Below are 25,122 nucleotides of genomic sequence, written 5' to 3'. Positions count from 1 at the left end.
AACGATGGGTTAACGTTGTTATTTGGATATTTGCGGTGTCAGTTTCATTGATTAAATCGGCGCAGCAAAAGCAGTGTTAACCCTGCACCGGAGCATAACCCCGGGTAAAAAGCGCTGCTATCCCGCTTCTGAATTACAAGTGTGAAACATTAATTTACCAGGGGGTAAAAGCAGTGTTTAGAATGACGTTAACCCGAGTTGAAGCAGAGTGTGAAAAGCCAGATTCATATTTAAATCAGAATTTAAAGAACAGAACAGTGGCTACTGTAAGAAATCAATTGGTCAAGTTTAAACTGAGTTAAAGTGGGTTAGTGGCTGATGTGGGATAAGTTGATTAAATGTGATAAGGTTGGCAGGTGTTAGTGAGGAATGGGTTAGAGCCACGGGATACCTGAGAGGTGTCAGCATAAGGCCCGGGTGAGGGTGATCTGCAGGCGGGGGGAGAGGAGACCTCGCTGTTGGTGCCCTCCTCACCAGACTCCTCTGTGACCGGGGAGAGGAGAGTATGACAACGGCCTGCCGTCATCTGACCATTAAAGAGCCAAAGAGACAGAGGAAGAAAGAGAAAGAAAGAGAAATCACCAGTGAAACAGGAGTATAGCACCAAAGGAAGAAGGGGAAAAAAAGGAATATTAGAGTTGGAAAAAGTACATTATCATTCAAAACTTTGGGGTCAGCAAGATTTAAAGTCTCATATGCTCAATAAAGCTGCATTTATTTGATCAAATAAAACAGTAATATTGTGAAATATTACTGCAATTAACATTTTCATTAATTCCTGTTAATTCATGTCACATGATCTTTCAGAAATCATTCTAATATGCTGATTTAGTGCTCAAGAATAATTTCTTATTGTCATCAATGTTGAAAACAGTTGTGAATTTTGTGAAGACTGTGATAAGTCCCAGCATGTATTTAAATCCTGAATCCATTTCTTGACCCCAAACTTCTGCAGTAATGATGTATATTCCCTACGGATCTGACAGGAAGTAATGATTCAAGCAGAAAAGCTGAATTAGACCCTGCAAAGCAGCACCAGAGAATTACAGACAGACCACATTTGTTAAGAGTGGCCATGACTAAGCCCTTCACAGACCTCTCGTCATGATAAAGGAATGACCCGGGGCAGGAAATGAGGCAGAGGATATGCACAGACTCACTGTAAAAATACAATAAGACGGCATACGATAATGTATTGTGCTTGCCAGCACGAACTAAAGTAATCTGAACCACTGGAGCACTCCCAACATTAGACTAAATTTAGATCTAGCTCCAATGACTGCTGAAGTACCGCAAAGCTACACTCCTTTCTCTGCGAGTCTGTAAGGACTGAGCGACACAGCTGGAGCGCGAGCTGAACTGTTGTTGCCGGTTAATGTGGAATCCGGCCCTGATCATGACTGATGCAACGCAGGGCAACTTAAATGTCCTATTAGTGTTGACAAAGTCAAGGCCAACTAACACCCTCATCCTGTTTCCTGTTTCAGTAACAAACAACAGCAGGGATACACAATGCAAAGGCACATACTGTGGTGGGAGAAACAAGAGACATGGGATGCTTATCTGAAAAAGAGCACCCCGTCCAGACCTAACATGTGTACAAGTGTAAATCACTCACCATGACAACCGAGGGGTGTGTTGGTGGGTGTTTGGGCATCTCTTCCTCCTCATCCTCCAGCTCCTCTAATCCGTCTGAGAGGCCGTCAACCTCGCTGACCGTCAACAGCATAGTGGCATGCTTGGCTTTCAGAGTCAACATTTTACACTTGGAGTTCAAGGCCGAGATCTGCTCCTGGTAGCCTTTTATCTTCAGGGCCAGTTCCTGTCACAATGACACATTACATTATTATTCCACTGAGGTCCATGCAGCTGGGCTACGTCCAAACATATGGTTCCTGGATTAAGTCCCATAGATGAGGAGTGGAAAGGGGGTTAATGCAGAGAGCGGCACCGGCGAGCTGAGCTGAGAAATTCCCCCTCTCTGTCTGTTTGCAGTATAAAAAAACAGCACAGCCGAGCAATAGCTCAGTCAGAGGCATTTTGAGCCGGCAGCCAATCAGAGAGCGGTAGGAGAAGCCCGACAAGCCAAGCCTTCGGGTAACGGTGAACGTGATTGGCACAGAGCTCGACCAACTGGAGAGAGTGGGAGGGGAGTAGAGCCAGGAAGAACACTTCCTCCCCCAAACCGGCCAACTCACACACACACAAAGACCGCGGGAACAGGAATTGAGGGCTTTTTTTCTTCCTTCCCTTCACTTCCTCTCTTTCCACCAATCCCGGAGCTGTTTTCCTGACAGACAAAAGAACTGGGCGCGAGCGAGAGACATAGAGGGGAGGAAGGGAGCTCACATTGCAGATTATGTATGGCCTGCAGAGCCCCCCTCCCGTCTTTCTGTCTCTCTAACTGTCATTCTTTCGCAAACACACACAGACAGGCCAGTCTCTGATAATGAGGTCATGTGGGAGAAAGCTGCAGCTGCAGCACTCGGCTCTGCAGAGGAAAATAACCCTGGGTAATAAAGCCACAGCTGCCGCCCCAACTAAAGCAAGCTGTGCTAATAAAACATGTGGATGTGAGACTCAGTACAGGTTTAGGTTTATTTTTATTTGGTGTGTTTAAACGCACAATTAAGGAGAAAACAATAGAATTGTGATTTAATTTTTTTTTCAATTACGATTACGACTTAACATGTGATGGCTGTTGTATATATATATATAAATTATATGGCTGTTATAAATATATATATAAATTATCAACAATAATAAAAAATAACTATTATTATTATTATAGGCTACACCCCCCTCGGGACCCTACAGAGACAAGCTGTTTGGAAAATGGATAGATGATAATAATAATTATTAAAATTATTATTCCTAAATAAAATATATTTAAAAAAAAAGTATTTACATTTTTAAGTATTTAAGAAAATAATATGAAAATAAAAAATCATTTGTTTTTTACAGTACAACTATAAAATTACAATACTAATATTTATGAAAGTCTTAATTTCTTCATTTTCAAATGTTAATCCATCAAGCTTTTGTGTTGGCATAAAACCACGTAATAACTCAAAGCAGATGCAGAGATGAGTTTGTGTGGATCAGCATTTACTGCGAACCGAGCCGCTTAACAATCGCAACCTTTGCGATTTGATCGCACAAAGCCATATATCAATTTGATTAACCGTGTAGCCGTACTTGCCTTCATGTGTGTGAATGTGTTTGTGTGTGCCAATGTAAAGAAACAGGGCAAAAGGGCGTGAGAGAAAGAAATAATCTGATGTCTCTCAGGACAAAACAGACTGAGGTCAAAGATCGCAGAACTACCTTTACACCCATTGAGAACATTGAGAATTAGGAATTTATGGCCTGACTCATTCCAGTCCAATGTATGTAAACTAGCAAAGCGATGAGGTGAGTAATAATAGCTAAGACAACATGTCTGCAATGAATTGTGAACTGACTGATGCACAAAGCAAGAATGATCACAACAGATTCCAGTGCTTTTGTGAATAAACTGCATTAAAAAAAAAAAAATTATGCCTTAAGCATCTATAAAAGTAATAAAAGTATGAAAGAAGGATTTCCTTCCTCACCTCATGATGTTGTATCTGTGTCTGAAGCTCATGTATGTTTCCTGTGGCAACAGGGCGGTCCTGAATGACACGGTGTGCCTCTTCAATAAGTCTCTGTAGGTTCTTGACTTCCTGTTCGTACTGCTCATACTGCACCATGGCCTCCTGGGGGAACGTAAGAGAGATGCTAAATGAGCCATTAAAAACATAAGTGCCGACCCCAGATGAATCCAATGACCGTGCTATATGCAAATTTGACACTTCTGTAGCATTTTATATTTACTCCCTTTATAAATGTCAGTTAAGGTTTCTTACATTAAAAAACAATCATAATTTAGTTTTAGGATTAATAGGTTAATGCTAATGTACATTTAAGACATGTACAATGGGGTCAAAGAGACTAAACATTTGAGTGAAAGCTTGAAATGAAATCATCTCAGAATATGTTGCAATCTGTGTGTAGACTAGATACCTGTAATATATTGCACTGTTGAATGGTATTGTGTTGGAGATGGCTGCTTTCGTGCTGAAGAGACTGTGCAGTAACACATAGCGGTAATGCTGCCATTACATCCTCTGGCAGCCGGAGGGCGCTCTGACACATCTGCATAGCCTGAACCTGCTGCTTGAGACCCTCCATCTCTGACAACAGGAGCTGAGCAATAAATATTCATCATTAGTTTGATGGTACCAGTGATCAAATCAGAATATCTGATTTCTGTGTCAGAAAAAACTAAAAATAATTCTTCATTATTTATTAAAAAAATGTAATCAGTGTTTCTAACCCGTTTTCCCTAGGAAACATATTATATAATTTGTACATAACATATACTGTACAAATTTAAAACAATATAAATTTACTTGAGAAGCAACACTTGTTACTTGAATACTTTTCTAAATATATATTTATTAAGTTAAAAATTAAGTTAATTTTTGCCTACCTCATTGTCAACCTTTTTCGTTCTTGTTTTAAGCATAAACCATAAACTAAATGTTGTTATATTTATGCATAAAACAAGAAAATAAACTTAATACAATGCATATTTTCTAATAATAAAGAGAATAACAAAATAACTAATAATGAATACTTATTTTTGCAGTGTATGAATGTGGCCACACTACTCTATGCAGTACAGAATGTAATGATTGCATTTTCATCCGAGAGTAAATACATTAGATAAATCAGAGGAATGAAAAACATGTGTTAGTAGAAGTTAGTAAGAGTGATCGTGTACCTGTCTCTGCGCCAGCTGTTCTCTGAGGCTGAGGCGAGCCAGATCAGGGGAGGCCAGAGTCTCCTGGACTCTCTCTATGGACAGATGGAGGCTCTTCACATCACTCTCCAGTCTCCCCAGGTCCTACACAGAGAAAGACACACAGTAGGATCGTTATCATCCCAATGACAATTGGCTTTACAGTGATGTTTTTAAGTATTTCATTGATTATTTAGAAAGAATTACACCCATATATCCCTGTAAACACTGTATAAATAGTTGCTTTCATGGTAAAGTTTGTAATTTCATGTTGCATCAAACTGGACTGCAAAAATAATTACCGGTGCCCTTCTTAAATAGGATTCAAAACACTTTCCCAGGCTGCCACTGAGCAGAATGAAGTGAAACAAACAGATAATACCACTATTGAAAATGATACAACTGAGAATGACAGAAAAAAATAACAGAGAAAGGAAACGAAAGAAGGAAAATAAAGGGGCCTATAAGAGTGGTCCTATGCTAAACAATGGATTGACGTATTGGCATTTGGCACTGTGAAAGCACTTGGTTAATTAACAGAAGCGCTAGCTCCCCCTTTTGGCATATAGATATATCCATAGAGAAAAATCCATTTCAGTTTACCACAGTAGCACTCATTAAATACAAACAGGGATCCAGAACTGCGATCACAACCTTGCTAAATCACCACAGTGTCCCTGAGCAAGAGACTAAAGCCCTTTAAATTCAGTGATTTACTTCAGAGAACAACTGCTAAATGACAAGACATAAGCCCACAGAATACAAGCAGCTGAAATGGGCCTACACTTTTATAAAGTGGTGCTTAAAACCAGATCAATGTAGCTCTAAAGCAAAAATGAAGAGAGCATGAGCTAAGAACTAGTAGTAGCTGGTTTTATAGTTGATCTGAAACAGTGATGGCATAGTATACTAACTATAAAATGGTTTCCTCAGACAAGTTAATTACATACTAATATTTTATGATGTATGAATTATATACAATTATTTGACTGCAGAATGCTGCCATTGACCAATCAGAATAAAGTCATATAATAAGTAATAAATAATAAGTAAAAAGAAGTATAATAAGTAAAAAAAATGAATAATCTCCCCTAAGGCTTATTAGAGACACGAAAACAAAGAACAGGGCATATTGTTACTCATTTAAAAATTTGCTGAAACCTTTACATTTTAAAATGAGGAGTTATCTGCTCTTTAATGAAAAATGGAAGTACAAACCGATTTCTTCATGGCTTGATGCCAGTTATATAGTTATGGCATTCATTAAGCCAGACAATTTATGAGGAGTAATTCATGGGCACACATTTTCAGTACATTACTGATTGTATGGTTTAAGATAAAGCTATAAAAGAATGTTACGATAAAGCAGTGTTTAGAATATTTTCTGTATTTTATATAGTAGTATAATTCCTCATAATTTTCTTTAATAAAAATAAATAAAATAAAAATATATATATTGTGTTTTGTTGTTGTTTTGTTTTTAATTCCACTCACAAATGTGATAAAAACTGGGATCCTCAACTGGATTTTGTCAAGAATACACCATTTATGTCTGCTGATTTGTAATATGTATTTTTAATTAACCTATGGATACATCTCTTTATTCTTTTGTTTCATTATATTTTAATAATTGTATAAATGCAGGATTGATGTGGGTGTTTGTTTGTTATTTGTATTTGTAAATGTACTTCTCTGTGGTAAGCATACACCAATTAAAAAACAGACAAATTAAGTCTAGCAAAGAATATGAAAAAATATGAGGAATTATACTACTTATCTAATTTGCCACTAGATGGCAATGCCTTTCTAAATTTACAGCAGACTTGAAGCTTGAAGTAAACGAACAGTGATATTGCAGTTTTATTTTAAACAAAATTTCATTAAAATAAAATGGATTTAAAACAAATGATAAATAATAGTGTTATTTACAGCTGAATACGAGACATTGAGACTTGACTATAACTCCATTCAGCATGACACGTCACAGCACACTACAAACCCAAATGTGCACATGCATGGCCCATTGCAAAGTTCTCATTATATTAGTTTTTATGTAGTGTGTGTGTAAAACGTAATGTTGTGAATTACCTTGGCTGCATCCTGTAGTGTCAGGAGTCTTGTTTTGGCTCTCTGCTGCAGCTCTTCAGCATGTCTGCTCAGGTCTGCCACCTGCTGGTGGAGAGCATCTGTCTGGACCACCTCATCCAGCAGGCCCACCCTCTCCACCAGACCCTCAAACTCTCCTTGGAGGTCTTGCCACTGTTTTAATAAGGCCTGGTTGAGATATATCACAAAATATCATTAGATTTCTGCCCCAACAGCTACTGAAAATCCTAAGAAATTGTGATCTGGATAAAGCGGGCGTCACAACCTGATGGGTTCTAATTTGCTCCTGCATCTGAGAGGCTGGACTCCACATCATGTTGGCTGAGACCACCGTCTCTGCTTTTTCTGTCCAGTTGAGAGTTAGCGTCAGCATTTCATTAAATTCTTCAAAGTTCTTCTCTGCCTAAAATAGAGAAAAGGGGGCAATTTGTTGAACACACTTTATAGAAAAATTTATCAAATTTAAAGATGTGTAATTTCTGTGCCACTAGCATAAACAAACAGAATCACAAAAATAATGACTGTTTCCAAACAGGTTTTTTCCCCCAAGCTGACCTTCTGAAGGCACGTGGTCCTTCCCTCCGCCAGTCTGCTGGTCTGAGCATGAAGCTCGGTCAGTTTACTCAGGCTCGAGCCCAGCTGTTTGGCTAGGAGAGGGTTCTGCTCTCCAAACTCCTGCACTGCCACATCTAACTCAGACAGAGCACGGCCACACTCCTCTAGCTCCTCAAATAGAGTCTGGATTAAGAGAGAAAAAACAATGCGTGTTAAAAAAACACTGTTTAAAGCTATTATGCAATGATAAAAAGTGTTGTAAGAAATGACATGCCGCCATGTTGCAGTGTTGTTATTGTTGACTAAAAATGAAAGTATCGAAATAAATTGAAATCAAATCAAATAAAGTTGAAAGAAATTAAAATAAAGTACAAATATTAGATGAAAAACGTATCATTTTTACTAAAACTTAAACAAAAATTAAAATGAATACTGAAATTATAAAATTAATAAATAATACAAAAATGTCTTGTTTTAAACTGCACTCATTCTGATATATTTAGAAATCAGATTGCGAGGAAGTCACTTTGGAGTATACGCATGTCATTATTTATAGTGTGCACTTCAGTAATTAGGGCAAGGCTGTACCACAGCTTCCAATGCAGTGCTGTATTCACACTGTACCTCTGTCTCCTCTTTAGCCTCCTCAACATCCATGGCCTTCTGCTTGAGTTTCAAAGAGATGAGTTTGACTTTCTTTGAGATATCCAGAAGTCTGCAGTTAAAGTCTTCTTTAATATCTCTGCTGTGTTGGACCTCTCTTTCCCGTGCCTGCACCTGAGCACATGAGAAAAAAAATAGCTAAGTGATAAAGAGATGTTACTTAAACTTTCAGAAGTCAAAATCAATACCAGTTACTGGTTCTCTGTTGGTCAATTAGGCTGCATTTATAAGGTCTAATGCACAGATCTTATATTTTGACACAAATCCAATCTTTAGTCTCGCCTGTTTACATTTACAACCTGAGTTTACATTAATTCCTCACCAGAATTTATTTGGTACCTGCATTTTTGAAAATCCTAGTATGAATTAAGTTACCTGATCTTCTGCAGAACCCAGAGCCAGTGTGATCTCTGCCAGCTGGGTGCTGATCTCAGAAGGAAGAGTGGCATGGAGGTCCTGATATTTCATCTGCTGACGATCTGCAATCTGCTCAAGGCTCTGGCGATGAGACTGCATGCCACCATGAGCCGTCTAGCAGAAACCATAAAAACAAACCATACTTATGAGTAAAACAAACCGGGTTGTAGGATTTTAGAAAGCATCTCTCCACTGTGCATGGTGCGCTGCAGTACCTCCAGGTCAGTGAGCAGGTTATCCAGGTCTGCGGTGGGACTCAGCAGAAGCCCCTGGGTGTCCTGAATCCAGCCTTTCAGCAGACCCAACTCCCTCACCACTTCCTCTCTCTCCAGCAGCTCCACCTGCACCTGCTGCCGGCTAGCGCACACCTGCTGCAACAGGCTGAAGGAGGAAAGGGAAACAGAAAATACATATTAAGCAAATGATTGAAGATCTAAAAGCAAATGACATAGAAGTAGGGTTGGACATTTTTCAAAAACTACTGGAATGGTTTTTATGACATGGAACTGGAATAGTGTTGTCTCAACTCTGTCAATTCAAAGCTACATAATTGGATTTAATATCTACTCTCAAACACAGAAAGACAGACAGAACGATAAAATGACAGAAAGATCTGAAACGTTAATAGAATTTAGAAAAACAATTTCTTGGATGAACAGACAGACATACTTGTCATATTTCTCCTGAATGCTCTGGATCTCCATCAGACAAGGGTTCTCTTGGTTTTGGTGTTTGCTGGGTGTGGAGGGTGCAGCGACGTGAGGATGGAGAAACAGGTTGAGCACATGGTGTCTGATGAGGGTCAGGGAGCTGCTCTCTCTCTCCACCTCTCGACTGAAGGAGTCGTGGTACTCCAGAAGACTGTGTAGGGCTGCCATACTGGAGGCTTTTTCCACCATGCTGTCAGGAACGCGACTGTGCAGGTCCTCACAGACAGCTCGCATTTTCTCCAGCTAATCATAGAGAGATTTGGGATGGGTTACTCCAACAAATGGTACTCCTGTTAATAAGTGCTACTAGTGAATCATGCTATAGCATTCACTTTATAGTGAAACGTTTTTATTACATTTACATTTATCATGTTCAGTTGCCATTAAATTGAAATGTTACAAGTTCATTCAACTATGTAGATTTAATATGTAGATATAGATTTAATATATAGATTTAATTGTATTGCTTCTCTTCTGTGAACGCAGTTGCTGATGTCTTACCCCCCCCCCCTTCTTTCCTTTAATAAATGTAAAATTGGGGATAAATTACACTCTATTAATTATTAATGACTTGTTTCACTTTTAACCGAATCTAAAAAAATTATATATGTATTGGGGGTTAAGAGATCAGCAACTGCGTTTACAGAAGAGAAGCTATGAGGACATCAAAGAACTCTTAATAATGAATTAGTCATGAAACAGATGAAAACAGCTCTTTGTGGTTTTTACCTCTCCTCTCTCTCTGTGCTACATAGATTTCTGCAATACCTATGACTCTTTCTTACTGAGTGATGTCATATCCTCAGCAGAATAATGAAACAGGCTTAGGTCACAAAGAAACAACACAGAATTAGTGTGTGCTGCCAAAAATAAACAAGACAAGGTACTGCTAACATTACTGTGATTCCAGTAGAGATTTAAGGGAGAAGTGGTGAGTTGGCAACTTCCATGTTGGGCTATTTTGGTATGGACTTTCATTGCCAAGCATTACATCATTTCTAGGCCACTGTCGGCGTCTGATGCTCTGGTCTGATCTCAGATCCACAACAAGGGTTCACTGCTTACAGAATAACTGCTTTTACTTCATCATAACTCATGCATATGGCATCATTGGTTAGACTTTTTCCACAGTTAATAGGAAATAATGTTTGTTTATTTACTTAAAAATATGCAATTTGGGCACCTGACAATAATTTGATGGCATTTTGTATCTGATTTGCACTGATTGCATGAGCTTGATTACATTCTCTGAATTTACAGACCATCTTAGTGTAAGAAGTAGGGCTGGGGGAATTAACGCGTTAATCTTTGCAATTAAGTTGAGATGTTTAACGCATTAAAAAAAAATAACGCAATGACAGCACTTTTTTTGCCTCGTTTTAATGACTTCCTGTTGCGGCTGCTGTTGTGAGTAGGCCGAACCAAGTCACACTGTCGTGGACATGATGGAGAAGGACAAGGAAGGAGTTTTAGGAGTAATGTTTGCATTTAAAAAGTTGCCTGATGGTGCGTTTGACAAAACAATGATGCTGTGTTCAATTAGCAAAGCTGAATTCAAATACCATAGAAGCTGGATGCACCGAATTTTCGGCCGCCGAAAATGGCATTTTCGGTTTTTGGCCGAAAGAGAAAAAAGGCAGAAAAAATAAGCAGAAAATATGCCGCCCCACCCCTCCATGTTCGGCGATCAGGTGTCACGAGTGAGTCTTTTCCGCTCCGTGTGTGCGCCACGCTCTCCGTTCCATATGTGTGTGTGTGTGTGTGTGTGTCGGCGCGCTGCGCTCTCTGCAGTAGCAGCTCCGTGTTTGCGCAGCACGTTCTGCTCTGTTGTTCACGGCCCAAACACTCCAGTCATGTACCAATCACGCAATGGAGAAACAAAGTCCGCTCAAATAACGTGAAATAGTAGACTTCTGTTTGCAATAGCCCTACTGAGCTGGTATAGCCATACTGGGCAACAATGGTAAAATGACCTGCTCTAATCACATGCTCTGGTAATAATAGCTTTGTAGGACTATACTTTATTTTGATAATTAGTAAAAAAAGAAAAAACAATTCTGTTAAATCTGAGTATGTTGCAAGGAACTGAATGAAGAATAATATATTGATGTTTAATATTATTTGAATATAGGGCTATTTTCAGTTCCTTTTTTTCTGTGTTGTTTAATTTAATTAGGTGATTCTCCGTTTAAATATTGATGATTACAAGCTTAATTACAACATATTTTGTGCAATAAATTATTAATTTTTTTTAATCAATTCCCAGCCCTAGTAATAAGTTGTGAGTATCTACTCATGAAGTTTCCTTACCTTCTCCCTGGTGCATCTCCAGTTATCTGAAGAGTCTTGGAGGGCTTTCAACTGAGTTCTAGCAACACTGTACAACCGAGTCCACCGTTGGCTCAGTGAATCGACCGACTGAGAAGTAGTGTCTTTTATTGCAGGCTGATCAAACTGTGCTGCTTTTTCTTTCAGTTCCTTTAGTGCGTCTTCAAGACCTTGAACTTGCAACATAATTCTCTGTAGACAGAAATGGAGGCAATAGGATATATTTAGAATAACCACAACACCCAAGTCAAAGTCAATGTTTAAGGAGTTAGGCAAGGACAGAAATGCATAAACACGACCTGGTATGAACAAAGCTTGTCTTCAGCTTCTTGCTCGGAGTTTGCTCTGGAAGTTGTAAACTCAGTCATCCTCTTCTCAACTTCATTCATCTGCCTGATAACTTTATCTGTTTCATCTTGGAAGGATCTCCACTGAGTTATGCTTCTAACAAACAAATAAAGTGAATGTATGTGACTTCAAATCCAGTTGTTAAAAAAGTATAAACATCAATGCCTGTAAATCATCATATTGTTAATATGAATAAGGCAATGCAAGTTTGGGTCTTGTGTGCAATATTTAAAACTATTTAGATGCCAAAACCTCATTAGCATTACCGTTCCAAGTAGTCTCTACGTTGTTTTAGCTGCTCAAAGACCTCTGTGCCCTTGTGATCAGACTCCACACAATGCTGCTGGATTTGCTTAAATACATTAGGGTTCAAAAAGTCACCCATTTGAGGGATTAGATCTTGCATCTCTTGCCTCGTACAATTGACAGTTTGTTCCCGGCCTGTTATATTTTCTAAGTCCTTGAGGCAGTCTGAAATTTTCTCCAGGTCTACATTATGAGGGGCCTGCTCAAGTAGAGCACCAGCTTCCTCAAACCACTGCTGGATGGATTGCAAGGAATGGTGGTATCTCTGGAGCAGGGACAGAACAGACTGCAAGGCCACCTGAGGATAAACAGTTTAAGGAAACATTTAGCTCACCTTCAGTATTTCATAACAAAGTCAGAAAACACAGGCTAACTGTCAGGAATAAACATAATCTTACCTGTTTAGCATTAAAAGCTTGTTGAAGATCATCCTTCAGCTTTGGAATATCCATCAAATTGGTTTCAAAGAGTTTTGGAAATGGCTTTTGGTCACTGACGCACTTCTCTTTCTCTTCATTAGTTGGACCTTCTAATACTCTAAACCTAGATTTCATTTCTTCTTGAAGTGCTGACAGTGATGTGACCTCCTCCTGCACAATCTCAATTTTTGCTTCTTCAAATATTAATGGACATCTCAATTGATCCCGAAGACTCTTGAGCCAGTCTATTGATACTTTAATATCAGTTTGATAATCCTTATTTCCTAAAAAACCTCTCTCACATTCTTCTATGTGTGTATTAATCCTTTGCTTTAAAGTTAGAAGTTGTTCCTCCCTGAAGATTACCTGAGTCTTAAGGGTCTCTAAATCAAAGTGCTGGTTGAGGTCATCGGTTTGTGCTTTGAGACCCTCTGGATAGGAACTAACCACTTCAAGACTTTTTGATAGGTTGTATAGAGTAGATAATCTATCTGTAGCATCTACCTCCTCATCTGAGTCAAGTTTGTCAAGTTGTTCCTTTAATCTAGTGATGCTATAGTCCATTTTCTCGATAACTGCTTGGTGGTCATTTAATATCTTCAATGTTTTCTGTAATTCTTTCATCCTACACTCTATCTGCTGGTTAAGACTGCCGTGGAGATAAACTAACTGATCAATGACTTCGGGAGCATATGGCTGACCCATGCTAAGGAAATCCTGAGTTTTACCTCTAAGATCTTTCATTCCCTGAAAGAGATTTGCAAGACCTTTCAGGAGAACTTCATAATTGTTGTGCAATCTTTCTCCCTCTTCTAGACTTTGGTTGGCTGACATCTCTAAATTATCACATTTCTCCTGAAGTTCCTGCAAAGCTTTCCGTGTGACATCAATGAGGGACTCAAACTCCCTGCGCTCCAAAAGCACTTGTTGGATCCTGTCTCTTTTCTCTCTAATCAACAACAGCATGTCATTGTACTGTTGTGGAAGGCCATTGAGTTTCTCATCTAGGTAGCAGTGGTCAACCTCATTTAAGGTGGGAAGAATCTCCTGTCCTGCCCTTTGGACAATAAGCAAAAGATTTTCATACTCTGAAGCATGGTCAAGAAGCTGTTGGTATTCGGTCAACTGGTTCTGAAGGTCTTCATCATTACCGCTCAGGTCAATAATTGGAAATGTAGCTACTTCTGCTTGTTTTAGCCACTCCGAGATCCTGTCAAGGTCCACTTTAAAGTACTTCCGAATGACTAGTGCTTTCTCTAGATTCTGCAGATGCTCCATGCTCTTTTGCAAGGAGGCTTCGAAGGTGACTTGCAACTCCTCCAGCTTCTGAAGGGTCACCTTCTTTTCCTCCTCGGTTGCATCCTTTACTAATTCTCGTCCCTGTGTCCAAAGTGACGTGAGCTCCACCTGATATGCTCTAAGACTGCTGGTGAAATTCTTACAAGTTGACACCTGCTTGTGCAGAACATTTGGTAGGAGCGCCACATGATCATCTGCAAGAGCCCTCTGCTCTTGCTTACGGATCCATTCAGCTGCCCTGTCGAGGGCTTGTAGGAACTGCGTTCGCTCTGTAAATACTTTACTGAGGCTTTTACGATATTGAGCTGCCTTAGTTCCAAGCAATTCTACTTCTGCCTGTGCTTCCTGGACCAAAGTCTGCAGTTTCCTCCTTTCATTAAGTCCTAGGCGATAGGAAAGGCTGTTAGCATCTGTCACAACCTCTGCCAGAAGCTTTTGCTTGGCCTCCAGTTCTGCACAAAAGCTCAAGTGATCAAACAGAAAGCTTTGTGCCAAATCTGGAGGGGGACTGGTCTTAAGAACCTCAGAGAGGGACGGTTGCTGCAACTCAGCCCATTCTTGTGCCTCCCGCAAATGGTCCTCAATTTGACTCAATTCTTCCAGTGTTTGGGTTGAATCATGGATTTTCTTCTGGACAAGCGATTCCACCTGGGTCCAACGTTGCTCAAGGTAACCAACCTGCTCTTTAACCAGGTCTCTGTCTTCTAAGCTCAGACGAGGCAGGATTCCGTGCCTATTATTTCTCAGATCATCGAGCACACATCTCTGGTCCTGCAAGTCTGTGGACAACTTCTTTAAGGCATCCAGACACTCAGCTGTGCTCTCAATATCTCCCCTAGAAAAGATTCAGTATTTTTGTGAACAAAGAGAAGAATGATGTCTGAAGAACAACACATGGTAACTATCAAACATGAGTATGTTGAGCAAAATCTGAAAGGGAATGTTGCATGCCTGGCCAATTGATCCCATTTCTTGGACAGCTGGTCAAACAACTCCTCCACCATACAAATGCAGTCATGATAGTCCCCGCTTCTCTGCAGATCCTCCTCTTTCTGTTCCAGCAGCTGTGCAGCTTGTCTGCCCAGATCCAGCCAAGCACAGCGCAGGCGCCCAACTTCCATAAGCTCGGGGGACTCCTGACCAGCCGTTAGCCTATTAATGCTTTCTCTCAGCTGGGTCAGCTCAACCTGCCTGGCGCGCATCTCCTGGATAAAGTCCTTTGTGGCATGAAATATGGGGTATTATTAATAAATGCTGCCTGTCTTTATTTGATATCTTGCCAAATGGACAGCTCTGGATGACGCCCTCTGTCACTGGCAGAGAGTGAGCTTTGATGTAATTGGGGTTTTCATTCAATCTATTGTTGACAATTCTCAGCACATCCAGAGATGGTAATATGTGCTATTTTTCATACACAATGAAGGGGTCTGCCTGGACGTTGTTATTACAGGCACTGACAAATCAATTCACACATCCATAATTACACCCAGACGAGTAATCTGGGGAGAAATCTTTATTAATGAATGAAGCTTCCTGCCAGGAAATGTAACAGAGGCCAAAGATCACCAGAGCTTTCAGCAATACATAATAGACTATCTAAATAACTGATAGATATCATACAAAACTTGTGCATAATATATTAATGTAATATTAAATTTCCAGTAGTGTTTGAGTAAAATCTCATATAACCCTGATGAGGGTATGGGTAATCATTTTGCGGTCTTCAAATGGATTTCATCTGGAAACAAAGCTGTCACTTACCTGAGCCTGGTCCAGCTGGTTCTGAGCAACCTTTGGCTCGAGCTCAGCTGGCCTCCTCAACATGCTCTGGAGGAGTTGTTCAGCCTCAAAAAGATGACATTCAAGGTTGGAACGCAAGTCCTTGATCTCTCTCCAGTTGTCTGTTAGTTCTTGAGATTCCAGCATCCTCTCCTCAATCTGTATTAGGCAGAAACATCTTTAAACATTTTCTAACAAAATCCAATGTTTATGATGGATTTTAATATTTTAAAGTGAAAAACTATTACAAAAAAACTACTCAAACATTGTTTGAAAAGCAAAATAAATTATGAAGGCATGGTGTGACTTTCATATAACAAAGGGGGGAAATTTTTATAATAAAACAAATGCAAAGTTTCTCTGGGGAATGTAAACGTTTTAAAAGTGAACGCAAACGCATTGAGATATAATTTCTTTCTCCTATCATCAAATCCCTTTAAGAGGTTTTGTAAAAAAAAAAAAAGATGCCCATAGTAGAAGAAACAACTAAAATCTGAAGTTAGAACATTAGAAACTTTAATGTATTTATACGAGTCACTCACCTGAAGTTTGACCTGCTGTATTTCAGCAGCCGTCTCTCGTACTTTCTCATCAGAAAGATCACAGGTAGAGCACACCAGCTGCAAATAGGTACTAGCCTGCTCCTGCAGAGTTCGATCCTGCTTCATCTAATGAGACATTTAAGAGACCCCCAAAAACCAAATGAGGTAGAGTTGATTATACATAGACTTTTATGTAGATACACAAAGCAACATAAAAACCTATACCTGTGCTAGCGCATCCTGTAGGCAGAGTGGTGCATGTGTAGGAAGCTGTATCTCCTCTTGTACATTTGAAACCCATCTCTGACACTGTTGCAACGTATCCCGCAGACTTACGTGCTTCTGCAGTTCCCGATCCAGACTCTGATACACCTGCGCAAACAGACAAAAGAGTTTTGCTTCAATTTTGCTTCAAAATAACCACACTGTATTTAGTGGCCAAAAGTAATTGGCAAAAATGTAAACAATACCACCTTTATAGGGGTCAAAACTGAGCCAATTCATAACAAAGCATTTAAATTATGGACATCAAAGGGTATTTAAAATAATGCTTAGCTGCATAAAACAGGAACAGCATGACTCTGACATATTTAGGGAAAATGCAGAATGACATGGGTGAGGCATACAGTTAACCATGCTAAATCAGGTCAACATAAAGCAAAGTCCATTTGACAGGTGTTGAATGCTCTGGCATCCCTAATCCCATGAGCAGAAAAGCTGACGCTGATTGACATTCTTAATTCACAAGTCCTCGCGGGGGGCAGGCAACGACAGGCTTTCTTTGGCAGACGACAGGAGTTGGCAGAGTACGTGCAGACTATGGGACTCATTGACCAGATTGCCAGGTGGCAGGATTTACCGGATGGCATTGTTCTGGCAAGGTTGGCACAAAATGGTACGGGGTATAAACTAGCCAACCAGAAGGGAAGGGTTTTATCAATGCCTCGGCTTGTTTTGACGGAATTGGACTTGATGGGCTAAATAAAACTGGCACGGGGAAGGGGCCGAGGTATTAATAGACTGGGTGGTTTGCTCAGAGAGTGACTGAGCAGGCAATGTGTCAGATGGCAGAGAGTGGTTGCCATATTAGGGGCGTGTGTGATTAGGGTTCTTGGAGGAAAGCAGGTGGCAGCTTTTGGTGGGATACTGCAAGAGCTGGAGTAGGGGGGAAATGGTGATTTGCAAAGGGGGTATGTGCTCACTTTCATTGCCGTGGGCTTTAATGATATGCTTTCATGGAGAAATGATTTCTTAGTGCCTCCTGATGGGTCTACTTGTAATGACACTGGCATGCAGGAGTCAAAATGTCAAGCACATTTCATTGCCAGACATCCCTGGTTTATTGACTGCCTGGTAAGGGTTGTTTAATCTGATTTAAAAGACAAGTACACTGAGAGGAGGATTTTGTCAGCACTTTAGTTGGTCCTGTGCAGCTAGGAAGCCAGACAGGGTGGATTAAAATAATCAAGAGGTTCTGGCAGAAAGTTGGCACACTTGAGCTAGCTGCTGGAACAGTGTTTTGATGTGAGCAGAGGGACAATTCACAGTGGCACTAACACAATAAAACTACAAAAATCGCATAATTTTAAATTATTTGTATGCTGTTTGCATAGTTTGTTTAAAATTTCTTGAATTTAATGAGTTTTTAACTGTCCAACACCTTTTCCACACCATTTTGACTTTTGCATCATTGACAAGACTTAATCGGCTGCTTTTAAACAACTAGTTGATGTTTGATAAGCACATATACAGACCAATACAGTTGCACCAGTGTACTGGCCATCACTAAAATACACATAATTACACTCCTACCTATAGAAACTGTGGGTCTTTATATAATGTCATAAGTCTCACTGCACAGTTAACATCGGCACAATGCTGGTCTTGTACTTTTGTGTGGCCAAGTAAACTCACACGCTGGGCAGTGCTGCAGATGGCAGAGTAGCTGTCTCTTGCTCCCTGCTGGTGGTTCTGAATTTGCTGGCGAAGCCGTGCCTGGAGGCGCTCACTGCAGCCGGACAACAGCTCCTCTCCCTTTTCCTTTAGTGTAGCCAAACGTTCCTCAAAACCTGCTATCTCCTCCATAATAGCCTGAGATGAGACATATAAATTTAACACAAAAGATCGTCTAAGTAGTAGCATTCAATATTCTTGAAAACACTGGTATTAGCAGAAACTCTTGACGTTATGGTTTCACTTTACATTATAACAATGATTTTAAATGTGTGTGAACAACGTGCAGATGTCTCATTGGATGTTTAAGGGGTTTTTGCTTTTCTGTGAAGCTTTATGATTTGTCACCTTGTGTCTGGCTAGCTGCTGAGCGGCAGCTTCCAGGCCACCGCTTGATGACGGGTCGGGAGTCACCATCCTGCTGGACATCTGCAACAGCCAACGCTCAATTTCCTGTAGATCTTTGTGGTAAGCTTCCTGTTTCTTCACCTGGCCCTCCAGTCTGTGAACATGGGTCTAAGGAAATACATTTAAATCACAGAAATGATCAAGACATTAGTAAGCACTCAAATGAAAGCACCTATATAAACACACAGCTGGAAACCCAATTGCACAATAAAGAGCTTCTGACAGCTGCAAGCATGAGATGAATGATTTGAAAGTGAGTATTCATGGCACTGATTGCAGGGTTAATGGATGCAATCTTTGAGGAAATAGCACATTAAAGCCTCCAAATTTATATTCAAATTATTAAATGGGAAATAATCTACATTTTAGTAGCATTTTGTTTAATTTACTATTTAGTTTAAAATTATTCTATATATATATGACTGTTATCTCTCTGAATTGCTGAAAACAAGCATTGATATGTAAATGTGGCAGGTCATAAATGAATGCCCTGAAATCATTGCATTTTCCATGTTATGTTGCATTTAAATGATTGTAGTATTTTGTAGTCATTATGAGCTCACCCTTGCTGAGCCACACAGCTCCTTGTAGTCTGCCTGTAATCTGGTCATGTTGTCTGTGATGGAAGGGGAGTGAAGGAGCGTCAGCAGACTTTCTCCTTTCTCTAGCACAAAGCTCACGGCAGAATCACGGGATACCAACAAAAGCTCCACAGCCTGGACACAACAGAAGAAATGAATGCAGATACAGAGATATACAATGCGCAGTCTGTGGGGTCAAATTTTTATACTTTTAAAGGACAAATTAAATTGATTAAAACAGACTGTTGCATTGTAACAAAAGATTCCCATTTCAAATAAATGTTTTTCTTTTGAACTTTCTATTTATCAAAGAATGAATGAAAAAATGTATCACAGTTTCCACAAAAACTATTAAGCGGCACAACAGTTTTCAACATTGATAATGTTAGTAAATGTTTCCTGAGCACAAATCTGCATATTAGAATGATTTCTGCAGGATCATGTGACACTGAAGACTGGAGTAATGATGCTGAAAATTCAGCTTTGCCATCACAGGAATAAATTACATTTTAAAGTATATAGAAATAGAAAATATTTATTTTAAATTGAAATAATATTTCATAATATTACTGTTTCAATTGTATTTTCAATAAAATGTGTTAATATATATACGACTATATATCTATATAATATTAAAAATATAAATAAAGACTGATTATAAATTAAAAGCTGACTGCATTATTCAGTGACAATGCTGCTGGTAGATTTTAAAAATGACACATGGGGGAACGATCACTTTTGCTGACGGAGCTAGTCACAACTACACATTTCATATCGATTAATTTCATTTCATAAGACTGTAAAACAATTCACCCACCTTGTACTTGGCCAGCTGGGCTTTTCTCTGGTACAGTTCTGCTTTAGGTTCAACATTAGAGCTGAGCAGAGCTCGAGTCTCCCTAAGCCACTGCATTTGGCCCTTGTAGCGCTCTTGGAAATCTTTATAGAGCACAATGCTCCTTTCCAGGGTTGCATGCTCCTCCCGTAGCCCCAGAATAAGCTCTTCGAGCTGTGATCGCCCCGTTTGCACTTCCCTCTCTTGCCTGGATGCTCCAGGGTCATCCAAGAAGGAAACGGCCTGCTCCGTCGTCTCTCTGAGTGTTTTAAGCAAGCTGTGACCTTGATCCATCTCCCCCTGTAGAGACTGCAGGGTGAGAGAATCTTTTAAACAACAAATGAAAGGGTACAAAAAGAACGACCATAACAAACTAACAAAAATCAATAATGTAATGAGCCACATGAAAGATATTTATGCCTTCCCCAGTGTGCAACCAAGACATGTACAGTATTTCCTGTTCCTGACAGCTTCTGATCCCTGTATTCATGTAGAGCTTCAGCGCTCCTCTGAAGTGGACTTTTCTGATGGGTACTTTGAAGCCTGTCGGGCTCCTGACACCTGTGTGCGGAGACCCGGTGAGGCCCCGGACAGAGATATGAGAGGAGGCCCAATTACCCAGGACTTAAATGGGCCTGCCGCAGCGGGGTTTCCCCGGCAACGACCGCACTCAACCGCTCCTACTCCTTTACCTTTAAGCGGGAAGCTTCTCTATATGATATCAGCCTGTTGTCTCTAAAAAGAGCAGTACATGAGAGGCCCCTGGCTGTCCAGCAGGATCTGGAGCTACTGCTGCGGTACTGACAGGGAAAGGAGCCGCAGTGTTTTAATGATGATCTCCACACACAAATAAGGAAATGAGAAGCTAGTGATGCAGAGAGATGTATGATGCAGGGATAATTGGGCCAAGAAATATGATCTGGCCAAAGAAGCATACACTTAATTGGCTGTTTATTAATTCACAAATACATGCGTCTATACCGCTGTCGTTTAATGGAGTGGGTGTACACATAGTACACAACACAGACAGTTTCTCCATGTCAATTTGCTATTAATGTCTGTGTTGCACCATTGACCTCGACGTGGATTAAACGAACCGAATGAGTTGTATAGATATGTATACATGTGTGAGAAGGAAGAGAGTCTTATGTGATGTTAAAGCTTCAAGGGCATTGCATCAATTACACAGTCTGTGCCAGCAGGTTCCACAGACAGACCGCTCCTTCATCTCAGCTATCACAGTGGGGGAGTGTGTGAGGTGTGTGTGTGTGTGTGTGTGTGTGTGAGGTGTGTGTGTGTGTGTGTGTGTGTGTGTGTGTGTGTGTGTGTGTGTGTGTGCGCACGCTTGCACGTAGGGTGCGATCGCACTAAAGCTTTCTTTTGCTTTGTGTAGTAGACATATTGATCATATCCTTAAGATGACAAAGAGACTTGTACATGTGCACACACATACACACAGATTGACTCTTGTGATCTCAAATATGAGTGCAAAACTGTGCCAGGCCCACCGAGAGTCCTAGTCTGTGGTGTGCGTCTGTGCAATTTATCAGGCTAAATCAATAGCTGTTAAACCACCGGATAAAAGGGGTTGACAGTTTTATCTGTTCCTTCGATTTTAAGTGGTTATCTTTATTTGCAGGAATAATATATATATATATATATATATATATATATATATATATATATATACATACATATATACATATATATATATATATATACACATACATATATACATACATACACACACATACATATATATATATATATATATATATGAACATGCTAATGTTGGTGTCTTCACTATGCCATACCTCTAGCCTCTTCATCTTTTTTTCCATTGTAATGCGATCGAGAGCTTCCGTCCTTTCGGTGACTATTTTAAAATTCTTCCTGGCTGCACTCAGCCAATCAGAGAAGGTCCTGAGGGCATTTTGAGCCTCTGTGATGTTCTGCATCTCTTCCTGGAGCTGTTTGAGGGTCTCCTAAATGACGGAAGGATGAATCAAAAGGCTCATTGTCAAGAATGCTTGCAATTCTGTCTCATCAGCATGAAGGGTTTTGATTGATCTAATGCCGCACACACACTAGGTAGCATTCACTGCTGGGGGCTTGAGGCTGAGCTATTTTGCCGCATTTTTCTCTTGACATTCAGATCCCTCATGCACGTGGCACCAATTAACGCTTTTGCGCTGAGCTGCGCGCACACCTATCTGCAGAGATGTAATAGCTCTTGACTGCAGTGCATGTGGTGGCCTGTTGTTTCTCACAGAATAATTACACGCTCTCTTCAGTGTCGCAGCCAGGGTGTGTGTGCGCATGTTAGAGAGAAGTGGGCAGGAAGGAGAGGTGTTACAGCAAGTGTTAAAAACAATTCTGCTGCTGCCACAGAAGCATCACCGATTGATGGGCAAGATTGGATCCAATATGGTTTAATTACAAGCTAAGGTCTCAATGTGGGCGAGACATCGATTTTTTCCAGCGTGTAGTTTTTTTTTGCCATCACAGAGGGTCACAGGAGCTGGTTTACCAGGCTGGATAGCTTCCAATGTTTAGACGGCTGAGAGATTAGACTCATCAGTGTGCTCTGACAGCAAAGTGAGAGGTGAGCCAATGACGGCAGGTTCTACTAAAAGAAACATAATTGTAGAGACCGAATATGAAGTAAAAATTCATATTTAACTGAATAAAAATGGTCCATTGCTGAATTTTAAAAACAATAATTTAATATTAATAATAAATTATTATTGGACTTTTTTTTATTTTGGTTCAATTATTAGTATTATCATATTATTGTGTTTCTGTTTATTAATAATAATATTAATAAATAATAATTGCAATAATTTTGAGGTTAATTATTAGAAGGGAAGAAAAGGGGAGAAAATTGATTTTTTAAATGCCCAGATGAAAAGAGGAGTTATTCTAGTATTATTAATATACTATTAGAGTATTTATTAATATTTTGAATTAGCTTATATTTTTATATTTTCAGTTTCAATTTTACTTTTGTTTGTTTTAGTAATTGTATATACGTTTTTATTATTTAATTATTATTTAATTATTAGTTCACAAGTTTTTACATTATTTTTTATTTTACTTCAATTATGAAAAATAGTTTTTTAATAGTTTTAGTTTAACAAGAACAACACTGGGAGAGGATTTGGGGAAAGAAACTACGGTAAATCTCCCAGTGTAAACCAGTAATAATAATTAGTGGGATATTATTCAATCCATGGGAAATAGGGTGGCCGGATCATAAGACTGCATGTCTGTCTGTTGTCTTTTCCACATGATGCTGCATAACTGCATAATAATCATCAAGTACATAAGAATTGTTAATGTATAAGGGTGACTTGCCTGTATCTGTAGGAGCAAGGCATGGTAGCGAGCAGTGAGCTGGGTAACCCTGGTACTGATCCGACCACTGACATGAGCATTCTCTACGACTTGCTGTGCAAGAGCACTTAGACCTTCCACCTCGGCCTGGCGGTGAGCAGCCTCAGTCTGCCACCGCTGAAAAGAGGGAATGAAAGGAGAATGTCAACTGTATACAGTACACGAAACCACAGTGCAGTATTTCTGTATTCATCAGGCATACTTATAACACAACGTACCTTCAGGTGTTGTAGCTGGGCCTCCTTTGCAGTGACATCAGATCGACGGTGGTTTCTCACCTTAACTTTGAGCTCAATGTCAACCAGCCACTGGTCTAAGCTTTGGAATAAACCTTCTAGTTGCTGAACTCTTGTGAGGGCCTGCTCAACCTGGACTTTGGTCTCCCCAAGGCGGTCTTGGTACCCCTGCCATTCTGTCTGTGCTGTTTCCAGGGCCCGGTCCTCAATTTGAGGGGCACCCCAAGGAATGACTCTTTCCCGACTGGCAAGGACTGAACTGAGCAAGTTATGTCCCTTAGGGCAATGAGACTGGAGCATCTGGTAATGTTGTTAGACAGAAAGAATAAAAGTTAAAGATTAGGTAGTGCCGAATATTTTTGCCTATAATATTAAATTCAGAAAATATCACAGTTATAATAACCTGCAGTTCTTTTAATGTGTTCTCCAGAGCATTTACATCTTCATCTAGGGGTGAGAGGAGGGCCAGACTGCTCTGCTCTTGCTCTAGCCAGTCTTCAAACATGTGCAGCCCTCGCTGATACTCTTGATGGAGAAGAACCAACTCTTCAGCTTTACTGACAGAAGCCTGAAACACCAGTAGAGTATATTATTTCAAAGCTTCCTCTAATAGAAGCATAACAGAGTGCAACCCTTTTTTAGCTGCTTGGTTTCTGGATGTATTTTTCCATTAATTTCCTCCTTTGGAATTTCAAAAAATTATTGAATAAAGGGTTTTGAGTCACAGACCACACCAACAAGATCCAAAATCACACGTTACAAACTTGGATTTGAGTAAGTAAAGGATATGAAAAATGGAAAAAGACTTGTGTGCTTTATGTCTTTAATAAGAAAAGTACTATCAGGAAATATTGTGCATTATATAAGTAAATAAGAAACAACGAGGGTACAATTTTAAACAATTATATTTTTTGGGGGGAAAATATTCATATATAATTCATATACATAATTGTTATGTTCTGTGTCATCTTCATGTACTTTTGGGTTTATTTCTCTACAGTTACCCGTTCCCTTTTTTGTAGTTTCCCACCACTCATTAGCTATTATTGACACTCATGCCATCAATACACCATGGTTTGCATGCTGTTACTTTGTCTTATTCAATGTGGATTACCTGAGTTTGTTTTATTAATAAACCTTTTGTTCATTGGAACCATTTTGGGCTTGTTTTCATCACCATCATCTGGACTAAATTAAGACAATAATATAGTTGACATATATAGTGCATATACATTGCAATGCTTCATTCGAGTGGGAGGTCACTGCTGAGCTCTTTGGACACAAATTATGTTTGCATGGTAACAACAACTTCTCTGATTGTTGAAAGATCTTCTAAGGGTAATAGATGATGTAGCACTTCACTGCGAATTTGGCTATTAAAACCTTTTTTTTATTTTTTATTAAGCTGAAATC

At 39.7% G+C, this 25,122-nt stretch overlaps 1 protein-coding gene across 1 annotated transcript in view; it reads right to left on the bottom strand.

The window, feature by feature from the left end:
* Positions 1-25,122, bottom strand: part of LOC306983757 (nesprin-1-like) — an 82,216-nt gene that overhangs the window by 37,665 nt on the left and 19,429 nt on the right. Inside the window, exons 22-49 of the mRNA XM_079584422.1 lie at positions 24,113-24,277; positions 23,692-24,009; positions 23,435-23,590; positions 21,892-22,062; positions 20,060-20,386; positions 19,225-19,377; positions 18,602-18,769; positions 18,215-18,391; positions 16,526-16,672; positions 16,301-16,426; positions 15,741-15,917; positions 14,931-15,196; positions 12,660-14,814; positions 12,222-12,559; positions 11,907-12,051; positions 11,590-11,799; positions 9,239-9,522; positions 8,785-8,950; positions 8,528-8,683; positions 8,114-8,266; positions 7,490-7,672; positions 7,200-7,337; positions 6,917-7,102; positions 4,811-4,933; positions 4,048-4,230; positions 3,597-3,740; positions 1,619-1,822; positions 392-526 (exon numbers count right to left, since the gene is read on the bottom strand). Of these exons, the coding sequence (XP_079440548.1) occupies positions 392-526; positions 1,619-1,822; positions 3,597-3,740; positions 4,048-4,230; positions 4,811-4,933; positions 6,917-7,102; positions 7,200-7,337; positions 7,490-7,672; positions 8,114-8,266; positions 8,528-8,683; positions 8,785-8,950; positions 9,239-9,522; positions 11,590-11,799; positions 11,907-12,051; positions 12,222-12,559; positions 12,660-14,814; positions 14,931-15,196; positions 15,741-15,917; positions 16,301-16,426; positions 16,526-16,672; positions 18,215-18,391; positions 18,602-18,769; positions 19,225-19,377; positions 20,060-20,386; positions 21,892-22,062; positions 23,435-23,590; positions 23,692-24,009; positions 24,113-24,277 (7,254 nt within the window). The remainder of the gene's footprint in view (positions 1-391; positions 527-1,618; positions 1,823-3,596; positions 3,741-4,047; positions 4,231-4,810; positions 4,934-6,916; positions 7,103-7,199; positions 7,338-7,489; positions 7,673-8,113; positions 8,267-8,527; positions 8,684-8,784; positions 8,951-9,238; positions 9,523-11,589; positions 11,800-11,906; positions 12,052-12,221; positions 12,560-12,659; positions 14,815-14,930; positions 15,197-15,740; positions 15,918-16,300; positions 16,427-16,525; positions 16,673-18,214; positions 18,392-18,601; positions 18,770-19,224; positions 19,378-20,059; positions 20,387-21,891; positions 22,063-23,434; positions 23,591-23,691; positions 24,010-24,112; positions 24,278-25,122) is intronic.

Source organism: Phoxinus phoxinus, assembly GCF_949152265.1.
Source record: "Phoxinus phoxinus genome assembly, chromosome: 16".
In the NCBI taxonomy this organism is placed as follows: Eukaryota; Metazoa; Chordata; class Actinopteri; order Cypriniformes; family Leuciscidae; genus Phoxinus; species Phoxinus phoxinus.
Note: the sequence above shows the minus strand (reverse complement) of the source record. Positions and strands in the feature narration are given on the sequence as shown.